General features: G+C 50.9%; 1 protein-coding gene across 1 annotated transcript in view; it reads right to left on the bottom strand.

The window, feature by feature from the left end:
* The window catches only part of HKDC1 (hexokinase domain containing 1), a 41,241-nt gene that overhangs the window by 27,729 nt on the left and 1,357 nt on the right, over positions 1 to 12,155 (bottom strand). Inside the window, exons 2-5 of the mRNA XM_051982553.1 lie at positions 7,303 to 7,465; positions 3,854 to 4,002; positions 3,655 to 3,774; positions 3,095 to 3,190 (exon numbers count right to left, since the gene is read on the bottom strand). Coding sequence (XP_051838513.1) covers positions 3,095 to 3,190; positions 3,655 to 3,774; positions 3,854 to 4,002; positions 7,303 to 7,465 — 528 coding nt within the window. The remainder of the gene's footprint in view (positions 1 to 3,094; positions 3,191 to 3,654; positions 3,775 to 3,853; positions 4,003 to 7,302; positions 7,466 to 12,155) is intronic.

The following is a 12,155-nucleotide window of genomic DNA, read 5'->3' on the forward strand; positions in this document are numbered from 1 at the left end:
CCAGTATCTTGAGCTCTCTCTCCTCCCACGGGTTCTGTGCAGGCTTTCCCACTACAATGGCTTCCCTATATCAGTCTCACATCACAGGGTCTCTATCCCCCATCCTGCTCCCAAGGCTGCTTTTCACACCCCTTCTCCAAGGTCCAAAAATTCCTTTTTAGAGAACAGCACAAGGACTTTGAGAATCAGAACTGGCTCCCTACATCTGTTCCTGAGACTTCACATGAGACTATTTGGGTAGTAGGAGGAATTATTCTACACTGGAACCTTTGGTCCCTATGGTTCTTTATCCATATATTCATACTCAAGGTTTGGGGACCAAGAGAATGTTTTGAAAAGAAATAAGATCCTGAACTCAATAAGAGCCAAAATCAAAGATTAATGTCAAGGGATTTAACAGGGACCAATTGTTTATTACATGAAAATGTAAAGACAGATATCAGTAATTGGGTCGTTCAAAATAAAGACTGGGGCAGAGTTGAGTATGATCTGACTCTAAAAAGCAAAACCACCTAGAAAAAGGTAAAAATCGTATTTATTTATGTTATACAAATAAGGTGCAGAGGAAGAATAGACACAGAGGCATTAGAGGAGGGAGGAGCGTTCATAGTTCTGAAAACCTACTCACATCAGGAATGGGTTAAATGGGCAGCACAATGTATATATCATGAAGGATATAGCACCCTCCAAAATCTATAAAGAAATAAGGAGGGAGGGAGGGGTGGATGGGGAAGCAAAAGGTGGAGGAAGAAGACATGGGTGGGGGAAAGCTAAGTAATAGCAAAGCAAGTTAAGGAGTAGAATTAAAGTAGAAGTGTTAGCAAGGATAAGAAAGAAGAGATATACACAAACACAACAAGGAGCAGGAGTAGAATTTATTTGTTAGAAATTTATTAGGAAAAAAACTACAACTACTAATCATTGATTTTAGACAAAGTCAAACTTAAAAATTAAATCAAGAAAGAAATTTTATATTATTTGTCAGTCACATTAATATTGTTTTAGATGTATGTTTACATATGGGCAAATATGCATATATATGAGCATATATAGATATGTATGTATATCGCTCTATTATGTGTATATACAGATATATGTACAATGTGTGCGGTTCTTTCAGTGGCTGTAAATGGTATGTGTGTTTATATATGTGTATATACATGTGTGTATATATCTATTTATGTATATAAATATATCTGTGCTTGATTACAGCCTGGTTAGGGGAGGGAGAAGGATGGAATGGATGGAAAATGAAGTTTTAAAAAAGTGTGCAGCAAGAATGTTTGTGGCAGTCCTGAAACTGGAAACTGAGTGGATGCGGGTGTCCATCAATTGGAGAATGGCTGAATAAATTGTGGTCTATGAATGTTATGGAATATTATTGTTCTGTAAGAAATGACCAGCAGGACGATTTCAGAAAGGCCTGGAGAGACTTACATGAACTGATGTGAGTGAAATGAGCAGGACCAGGAGATCATTATACACTTCAACAACAACACTATATGAGGATCAATTCTGATGGACCTGGCCATCCTCAGCAATGAGATGAACCAAATCAGTTCCAATGGAGCAGTAATGAACTGAACCAGCTACGCCCAGTGAAAGAACTCTGGGAGATGACTAAGAACCATTACATTGAATTCCCAATCCTTATATTTTTGCCTGCCTGCATTCTGGATTTCCTTCACAGGTTAATTGTACACTATTTCAGAGTCCGATTCTTTTTGCACAGCAAAATAATGGCTTGGTCATGTAGACTTATTTTGTATTTAATTTATACTTTAATATATTTAACATGTATTGGTCATCCTGCCATCTAGGGAAGGGGATGGGGGGAAGGAAGGGAAAAATTGGAACAAAAGGTTTGGCAATTGTCAATGCTGTATAATTATCCATGCATATAACTTGTAACTAAAAAGCTATTTAAAAAAAAAAAAGTGTACAGCAAAGAACAAAAGAACAGCCTACAAGGAAGGAAAAAAAAAGTGGACATTCATGAATATAATTTCTCCTACTGATACTTTCTTGAGGTGGTAATTTATTGTTACAGATTTTGAATCCTCCCTGATGTTAAGCTGGATACATGACAATGTTCTGTTTTATTTTGTTTGTATTTTACTTTTATTTCTTTTTTTTGTATTTTTTTTTCTTGTTTAATGAAGTAAAAAGCATTCTAAAATCAGAAAAGAAACAAGATTAGTTCCTAGAAGGCAAGAGATGATAATCATAAAAAGAAAGATGGGTTTAAACCCAAAAGGAAAATAGAGAGAGGGTAACAAGGAGAGCCAAAGCTAGCAAAAACTGCTCCACTCTGAGTTCTGGATCTGTTTGGAAAGCCTGTCTGGACACGGCACATACAGGATGCTGGGCAGCCATTGGAAGTGGGCAAGGAAGGCACCGCCTCACATTCTGCCATGATTTACCGCAAACTCAACTGTGACCACACGGAATCCCACATCCCAGTGGGTCACCATCAGCGGTGGAGCCGGGCGGTTGTAGAGACCTCACATAGCAGAATGAATGCCAGCTCATGGGTACATGCACACAATACATGCAAAAACTCCCCCCCACATGCACGCAATACATGCAAAAACTCCCACACACATGCACGCAATACATGCAAAAACTCCCACACACATGCACACAATACATGCAAAAACTCCCACACACATGCATGCAATACATGCAAAAACTCCCACACACATGCATGCAATACAAGCAAAAACTCCCACACACGCATACAATACATGCAAAAACTCCCCCCCACATGCACGCAATACATGCAAAAACTCCCACACACATGCACACAATACATGCAAAAACTCCCCCCACATGCACGCAATACATGCAAAAACTCCCACACACATGCACACAATACATGCAAAAACTCCCACACACATGCACGCAATACATGCAAAAACTCCCACACACATGCACGCAATACATGCAAAAACTCCCCCACACATGCACACTTTTGCACACTTGTGTGCACACACACATGGACTTAGTGGACTTGCCCTGCACACACACACACACACACACACACACACACACACACACACACACACACATCTACGGGACAGGAGAGTCTCACCTTGTGTCTCTTGAGAGACTTGCTCAGGCTGCTGACCACATTTGTGTCCTGGGCCCCCCGAACCTTAAATTTCTTGGTCCAGGAGAGCAGGATTCCCTGTGGGAGGTTTCAGAGGCTTCAGGAAGCATTTCACAGCTGGACAAAAACCTGACCTTCTCTTCCTCACCCCGACCATCCTCCGTCCTCGCCCTCCCTCCGACGGCTTTCCTCACTCTTAGGCCTGGCCGATTAGGACGGACAGAGCTGGGACCGCAGAGACCCCGTTCCCAGCCTGGCTCCCTCACTCCCCAGCCATGGGCCGCCATGGACCTTCTCGGACGAGCCGGTCTTTAAGTCAGGAGCAATGGCCAGTAAGGGCTGAATGACTGTAACTCTGACCTTTTGCTGTCTCGGACAAATCCCCAGGGTCTCCGGGGGGCCGGCACGCTGCATCCGCAGCAGGACCCGTGAAATCGCAGCTCTGGCCCCCGAGCCGCCTTCCCCGCCGGCCTCCCGGGCCCACCCCGTCCGCGCCCGGCCCTGGTCCTCGGAGACAAAAGGTCCGGGAGGAACCCACGCACCTCTTCCAGCGCGGTCTGATGGCAGGGGAAGGAGAAGGTCAGGCCCAGAGGCAGCTTTTTGTGCGTCATGTTGCGCGTCTTCATGAAGTCCGCCACGCAGTCAGCCACGTAGTCGAAGAGCTGGGGGAGAGGCGGGCGGGCGTGAGCGCCAGGCAGCGGAGGTGGCCTGAGCCCCCGCGCCCCGCTCCGGCCCACCTACCTGGGAGCTGCTGCCCTGGACGATCTCCTCGGGGGTCGGGTAGAACTGGCTCTCCATGTGGACATTCCGCTTGCCCTCTCCGGACACCTGGACCGTCAGGACGCGGAACTTGGAGCCGCCGAGGTCCAGGGCAAGGAACTCTCCCTTCTCTGCAAAAAGAACAAGCCTCCTTGGATCCTGGGGCTCACCGCAACAGCGGGTGACGGGGAGGGGAGCAGAGAGAGGCTGGGTCAGGCAAGACTCGTCCCTAATCACCATCACCCAGAAGGCAGCATCTCCTCTCACGCCTTCCGGTCTCCAGAGCTACCGCACCAGGCTGCTAGTCCGAGCCTCGCTTTTCCCATCTGTACAATGGCGCTGGAATAATCGGTAGCACCTCACGGGGTTGTTGTGAGGGTTATATGAGCATGTGGTGATTTGCAAACCCAAAAATGGTGTGTAAATGTTAGTTAGTCCTTAGCATTTAGTGGGAAGAACATTGGGCTAAGAGAGCCAGTCGTTCACCTCTTCAGCCCCTGATTTCTTGTTCTGTAAAAGGAACGGGGTTTGCAAGATGGTCTCAAATGTCCCTTTGAGCTTCTCTGACAAAGTAAAAGAACTCAGAGGATTTCCTGCCGTGGCCGGCAACAAGACGGTGCCCCATGGACCCAGGGACTAGAGGGTCCCCCCAGAGATGGGAGAGACCCCTTCACAGATCAGGAAATAAGGGAAGCCACTTCCTCACGGTCACAGGGCCCTAAGGGGCAGAGCTTGGACACAGACTCAGGCCTCTGATTTCTGTTTCTTCTCTCACTTCCTACCGCCAGCCACCCCCGGCTCAGGGAGGTCCAAGGGGCAGAAGGAAATGGGCCACGGAGGGATCCCCAGGGCTGAGCACCTGGGACGGGGAGGAGGGCAACGACTGCTGCTTCCGGTATAATTGGTGGCGTTATCGCATCTCAAACATCCAGGGAGGGTCCGTGACTCACCCACATTTCCCAGAAACCTCAGGCTGGGATCAGTGAAGCTAGAGGGGCCCTGGGGAGAAGGCGGATCGGCCCTTGTGGCTCCGTGCTCAGGCCGGAGCAGCAGCTGCCCAAAGGACCCTCGGCTGCAGCCCCAAAAGAAGGCTTCAAAGGGTTGGTCAGAGGCAGCTGGCATGGCAGAAAGAACCAGCCCGGGGGGCTGGAGACCCGGGTTTGAATCCTGCTCCAGTGTTGCCTAGCTGTGTGACCCTGAACAAGTCACTTCTCCAGGACTGCTTCCTCATCCTTAGGATCATTCCAGCCCGGGCAGACCCTACTCATCACCCTTCCTCACACGGCCTTTCCCAGGTGCTCTCTCCCTCTGAATCTTGGTTCAGGAAGTTTCACTGGCCGAGGGAACTCTTCCAGGGCCCCTTGCTCTGCAATCTCATCATGGGACACTGAGCCAGGAAGGGACCTGTCCAGGGAGAGCAGCTGGAAGGTGCAGGCCTTAGAGCAGCGACCCTGGAATCAGGACCTGAGTTCAAATCTGGTTTCATTTCCTAACTGTGTGACCCTGGGCAAGTCACTTAACCCCAATTGCCTCAGGAAAAAAAAGTCCAGATTTCATGACAGGATATGGCCAGTGGAACTTGAACTAGGTCTTCTGTACTCTGAGGTCAGCCAGGCCAAGCTGCTACTTGTGTCCTTGCACAGGGAAGGAAGGAAGGAAGGAAGGAAGGAAGGAAGGAAGGAAGGAAGGAAGGAAGGAAGGAAGGAAGGAAGGAAGGAAGGAAGGAAGGAAAGAAGAAAGGAAGAGAGGAAGGAAGAGAGGGAGGGAGGAAGGAAGGAGGAAGGAAGGAGGAAGGAAGGAAGGAAGGAATGAGAGAAGGAGGAAGGAAGGAAGAGAAGGAGGAAAGAAGGAAGGAAGGAAAGAAGGAAGGAAGGAAGGAAGGAAGGAGGAAGAAGGAAGGAAGGAAGGAGGAGGAAGGAAGGAAGGAATGAGAGAAGGAGGAAGGAAGGAAGAGAAGGAGGAAAGAAGGAAGGAAGGAAAGAAGGAAGGAAGGAAGGAAGGAAGGAGGAAGGAAGGAGGAAGGAAGGAAGAGAAGGAGGAAGGAAGGAAGAGAAGGAGGAAAGAAGGAAGGAAGGAAAGAAGGCAGAAAGGGAGGAAGGGAGGAATTGCTAAGGCCCCATTTAGCTCTGCCTGGGTCTCTTGTTGCTCTTACAGTCTAAGTCCCAGGGAGCCCCAGCCCTGACCGTTCTGTGGATCCAGATTAATCCCTGCACTGTGTGGCTCAGACTCAGGAGAAGGCTGGCTTAGGTTCAGAGTTCTGGCTGCATATCCCCAGAACTAGGGTTCACTCCCCAATAATTCCCAGAGGGAGAAGAAGGGAAGTCCGAGTCCCACAGAGAAGCAGAAATTCCCGACACTGAGTGAGGATGTCGTTTGCCCTCTGTTCTGGAAGAGACCCTGACATCCGGGAGGGGACGCTCCCACACGGGAGTGGATTGGATGGAAGTGAGGGAGGCCGGGCAAGGTCAGCGGCCTCTCTTTCCTTCCCAGAGCCCTGCGGGGCCAGTGGCCAGTTCTACATGGCTGAACTAGCTGAAACACAAACTCTTGTCTTTTGGGGCTGATTAACGAGGATAACTAGCCATCAGAGAGTCTTTTTTACCGTTTGCAAAGCACTTTGCAGCATCTCATTTGATCCCAAACACAAGGGAGAGATCGGGGCCTTGTACAGATGTGGACACAGGCCAGGACCACGTGGCCCCCAGTCAGTAGCTGAGCCCGGGGTTCTGAAGGCTTGGGGGGCCACTGCCTGCCTGCTGGCACGGAGGGGTCTCTGAGGGACTCCCGAGAGCACAGCCATGGCCCACAGCTTCCAGGAGACACTGGGTCCTGCCCACAGAGCCTCCCCTCCCCTTTGCTCCTCAAGCCCACTGTGGGCCGACCCACGGGCAGGGGAGGGGCGGCCGTGGCAGCGGCACCAAAGTCTGAAGTCCTGGGTCCCGGGTGATTCAGGGATCAGAGCTCAAGCTGGCATGGGGCGGGGATGCCGAGAGGCTCCCATGGGTCACTCACGTCCCTCCCTCTGGGTCTCCTCAGTGATACGGGCTACGTGATTACTCTCAAAGGATCATGGGGCTTAAAGCTGAAAGGGACCTTGGCCCGGATGACTCACTTTACACATGGGGAAACTGAGGGAAGGGATGACTTCCCAAGGTCACAAGCTAGTAAATAGCAGAGCAGAAAACAGACCCAGGGCCTGTCTGCAGTGTCTGTCCTGGACCTTCTCTCTCCTTCTCCCCTCATTCACTTCTTTATGCCTCAGTTTCCCCACCTGTGAAAATGGGGGTGAGAACAGCCCTTCTCTCCCAGGCTTGCTGAGAGGAGTTGTAAATGTGCCATTCCCCAGCCTGGCAGCCGGGAGTGAAGCCTCAGGCCCGGGTCAGGGGAGTTCTTGTGAGCAGATTGCCCAGAGGCTCTTGGGACCCGCTCACCTGAGCCATCGGGGATGGATCTGACAAAAGTGGGCAGCATTTTCACACAGGCGGTGGGGTGGGTGTCCCTCCCCAGGCCCTTCTCCATCTCGCCTTGGAAGCGGGTCATGAGGTCCAGCAGGGTGTCGTCCGAGAGCCGCATGTGATACAGAAACCTGTCCACCTGAAACAGACACCAAGGTGGCCCCCTCAGCATTCCCTTGCCCCCCCCCCACCCCCGCATCCGGAACCCAGAGACTTTGTGCCATGATCGCCAGGAGGCAAACCGGACTTGGCTCTCCAGGCCCTGGTTTCCTCGTCTGCAAAATGCCTGAATGACTTCTGGGCTCCTCGTGGGACAGCCCTGGACCCAAAGTCCCTTGAGTACAAATCCAGCCCTGGACACTGACTCTATAGCCCTGGACAAGTTACTTAGTAGCTGCCTGCCTCAGTTTCCTCATCTCTAAAATGGAAACAATAATAATAATAACCCCCCCACCTGTGGATGTTGTGAAATGCTTGGCAAACCTTAGCCTACGATAGCCATGTCAGCTGTTCACTCTCTCACTTGTACTTGCCTCCTCATAGGACAATTGTAAGAGGAAGTTTCTCTTCATTTTATATTTCATATTAATAACATTACTGTTCACCTAGGCTCAGATGGGTACACTAGGAAGAGGTCCCAGATTGCGGGGAACACCCAGTGCTGGGCAGAGGATTCCCAGATCCATCTGGGTGTGACTAACTGGTGGGCAGCAGGACGTCCTCCTGCTCCTGGGCTTGGGGGAGCGTGAGGGACCCCAGAAGTCAGGCCCGAACTGGAGCCCTCCTTACCAAGCTCTCTGGAGAGTGACCCTGCTCAGCTCAGAATCTCAGACACAGGCCAGTTCTCCCAGTTCCCCCAGCTCCCCCAGCTCCCCCAGCTCTCCCAGCTCCCCCAGCTCTCCCAGCTCCCCCAGTTCTCCCAGCTCCCCCAGCTCCCCCAGTTCTCCCAGATCTCCCAGCTCCCCCAGCTCCCCCAGCTCCCCAGTTCTCCCAGCTCCCCCAGCTCCCCCAGCTCCCCCAGCTCTCCCAGCTCCCCCAGTTCTCCCAGCTCCCCCAGTTCTCCCAGCTCCCCAGCTCTCCCAGATCTCCCAGCTCTCCCAGCTCCCCAGCTCTCCCAGCTCTCCCAGCTCCCCCAGCTCCCCCAGCTCCCCAGCTCTCCCAGCTCTCCCAGCTCCCCCAGCTCCCCCAGCTCCCCCGGCTCTCCCAGCTCCCCCAGTCCCCCAGCTCCCCCAGCTCCCCAGCTCTTCCAGCTCCCCCAGCTCCCCCAGCTCCCCCAGCTCCCCAGCTCTCCCAGCTCCCCCAGTTCTCCCAGCTCCCCAGCTCTCCCAGCTCTCCCAGCTCTCCCAGTTCTCCCAGATCTCCCAGCTCTCCCAGCTCCCCAGCTCTCCCAGCTCTCCCAGCTCCCCCGGCTCCCCCGGCTCTCCCGGCTCTCCCAGCTCCCCCAGCTCCCCCAGCTCCCCCGGCTCTTCCATCTCCCCCAGCTCCCCCAGCTCCCCAGCTCTTCCAGCTCCCCCAGCTCCCCCAGCTCCCCCAGCTCCCCCAACTCCCCCGGCTCTCCCAGCTCCCCAGCTCTCCCAGCTCTCCCAGCTCCCCCAGTTCTCCCAGCTTCCCCAGCTCCCCCAGCTCTCCCAGCTCTCCCAGCTCTCCCAGCTCCCCCAACTCCGTCCCAACTTCCCAATTCTTTTGGTTTTCTTCTGTAGAACTTCAGAATTGACTCACCCGTGCACACAGGACTCCAATCTAACAAAATTAAGTTTCTTGAGGGCAGGGGCTGTTTCAATGCTTGTCTCTGTGACCCTATGTAACCCCCAGCATAGTGCTTTGCATGTAGTAGGCGCTTAATAAATGCTTACAAATGAATTCAGTCTCTTTCCTGACCCATTCTCCTCCAACCATCTCACAAAGATAAACATAGCAGGGTCCCAGGGCTCCCCAGTGGCAGTGTGGAGTTCTGAGACAGCAGGTTCTGTTTCATCCTTTCAATCTCCGGGGCCTGGCACATAGTAGGTTCCTACCAAGAGCTTGTTGATTGGTGAGCTTTAGAGCCAAACTAAGTGATCTTTTTCCATTTTGGTCTCAGTTTCCTCACCTGAAAAATGGGATCTTAATAACACTTATCTCTCAAGACTGGTGTGGAGCCTAAATGAGAGAAAGAATGCACTCCTGTGCTGTAAAGTTTGCCAGCTGCTAAAGGAGAGTCACTCATGATCAAATGTAGAGCAATTAGATGCCTTCAACAATGGAACACCGGGCCTGGATTCAGGAGGAGCCGGTTTCAAATCTGGCCCCCGACACTTATTGGCCACTTAACTAATCCTGCTTGCCTCAGTTTCCTCATCTGTAAAATGAGACGGAGGAAGGAAATGACAAATCACTCTAGTATCTCAGCCGAGAAAACTCCCAACGGGGTCACGCAGAGTCAGACCTGATTAATTGACTAAAGAACAATAATTAAATATAAAGGAAAGCTGGGCTTTGCACTTCAAACACAACCAGGCAAGGTTTCTGCAGCCATTTAGTGAATGAATGAATGAAAAAGCATTTAATTAGATGTTTACTGGGTGCCAAGCGCCGTGCTAAACCATGTATTACGTCGGGGCAGGGCCGGCGGGCAGAAACGATGGCATTGTCCCCGAGGATGCCGAGCCCGCTTCTGCCATGACTCATGAAACACGAGGCGGGAGAAGAAAGCCCAGTGAGACGCCGATTGGCGAGGCTCACGGGGAGCCTGAGAACGGAGCTCAGAGTCCGGCCAGCCCCCCCTCTGGGGCCGGGAAAGCGGCCAGAGATTGTGGACCCTCGTCCCCATCCCTGAGCGGCAAGAGAGAGCTTTCGGGACAAATTAAAGGGAAGTGGAAGCCGTGTGATGAGGGCATTGGGGGTGGGGAAGAGAAGCTATGGATGCTCCAGATTTACGGAGGCCAAAGAAACAGATCCAGGAACGATGTGCGACTTTCGCCGCCTTTGGGGGCAGAGGACGCGGGGTTCGTGAGTGGCCGACCCCAGAAGTGCCGCTGGGAGCGGGCTGTCCCTGGGCTATCTCCCCTCCCCTCGTGTCTCTCATGAAGAAAAAAATCAAAGGAACTGGAAAGTTGGGACAGAGTAAGGGAGAGCTTGGACAGCCGGCCTGCTTTGAATTCCCAGGGGGGAGAATCAAAGCCCTGAAGGTGGGCTCAAAGCAGGCCTTTTTCAGCTTCTGGTGCTGGGGACAGTTCCAGCTGTCCAGAGAAGTCTATGGACCCGCTTTTAAATAATTGAAGATTATTTTTAAATAAATGAAGGAAATTATAATATTCAATTAGAGGTCAAAGAAAATAAAGATATAGGGATTTTTTTTATGGTTTTTTTTTTTTTTATTTTGACCTTCCCCGATCTGGCCGTGCTCTCTAGTCTAAGACTTTCTGAAGTCCACAAAATGTTCTCTTAATTATTCGTTGTAGAGCACCTAGTTGCTCCACGTTTGATCATAAGTGACTTGTACTTGGCAGTTGGCAAACCTGACAGCATCTTAGCCCCTTTATTCTCTCCTTTAGGCTCCACGACAGTTTTGAAAGATAGCTGCTTATTAAGATCTCATTTTTCAGGTGAGGAAACTGAGACCAAAAGAGGAAAAGGTCTGGGTAAAGCCAGACGAATCTTCCTGGCTCTGAAGCTGACCAATCAATAAGTTCCAGGGTTAGAATCACAGAATTTCAAAGGAGAAAGGAGCCTTTAAAGGTTATTTTATCTTCCTTGCTCCCATTTCACAGATAAAATTACACTGGGGCTTCTAGAGATCTCAAGTATGAAACAGCAGAAGAGGGGTAGGGATCCTGACCTGGGTCTTAACTCCAAAGTTAGCATTTTCTCATGAGCCTTGGTTTTCTTATCTGTAAAACGGGAATGGAAGCTGTAATCCCCACCCCTGCCTTGGGAGGCCCAGAGAGATTCCAGGTCTGATGTTTTATCCCTTATACTCCAAGACCTTTGCCCTTCATTGTAATGTTTCTGGGCACACTCTTAGAAGGGATCGGTGGAGACGTAAATTGGGGCATCGAACCTACGGCGATCTATCACCAAAATGGGATGGAAAGGCTCTCTAGCAAATGGGATGGACCAAAAGCCCCAATGAGGCCTCCTGACAAAACCCAGCTCCAGGACCGGAGGGACCCTCAGAAGCCTTTGAGCCCCTCCCTCTCCCTCTGCAGAGAAATGGCCCCAAGAAGGGACTTCATCCAACATCATGCAAATTCTAAGGGTCAGAGTTCAAAACCAAGGCCTAAATCCTAAATCCAGCAACCTTCCCACTGGATCCCGATGCTAGGAGGAATCAGCCCAAGTTACAAAGGAGCACCCCCACGGGGCTAATGAATAGGAGAACATCTAAGTGGAAGGGAGTGGAAAATTCATCCTTATCCATGTTCTACCTAATCAATAGCCAGCAGAGAGCCCCAGAAAACTCATAAATACAAGCAGATAAAACCTGATGCTTTGAGAAATACATAAATATTTAGATATGCATTTATATTTCTATAAATGGCTCAGATTTGATGCTTGCTTTTGCTCAGATTTTTTTTAATTCCATAGCCCCTCCGGCTTCATTGGATCCACTTGTCTTTACCCCAACACCTTTTTACTTTGGATAGTAACTACTTGGAGGGAGACCTCTCCGTTCTCTAGTCCACCTTGCACCATCATTGGTTATTGACAAATAAGGTTTCTGGGGGTTATGGGGCTTTTACATGGACATAGATTGCGAGCTGGCAGGGCCGTGGCACCCACTCCAATGGCTCCATGCCTGTGGGCCAGTCCCGACAGCTGGAAGCACCGGGAAGGAAGGAAGGGTCTCC

The sequence above is a fragment of the Antechinus flavipes genome, chromosome 2 (genome assembly GCF_016432865.1).
Source record: "Antechinus flavipes isolate AdamAnt ecotype Samford, QLD, Australia chromosome 2, AdamAnt_v2, whole genome shotgun sequence".
Taxonomy (NCBI): domain Eukaryota; kingdom Metazoa; phylum Chordata; class Mammalia; order Dasyuromorphia; family Dasyuridae; genus Antechinus; species Antechinus flavipes.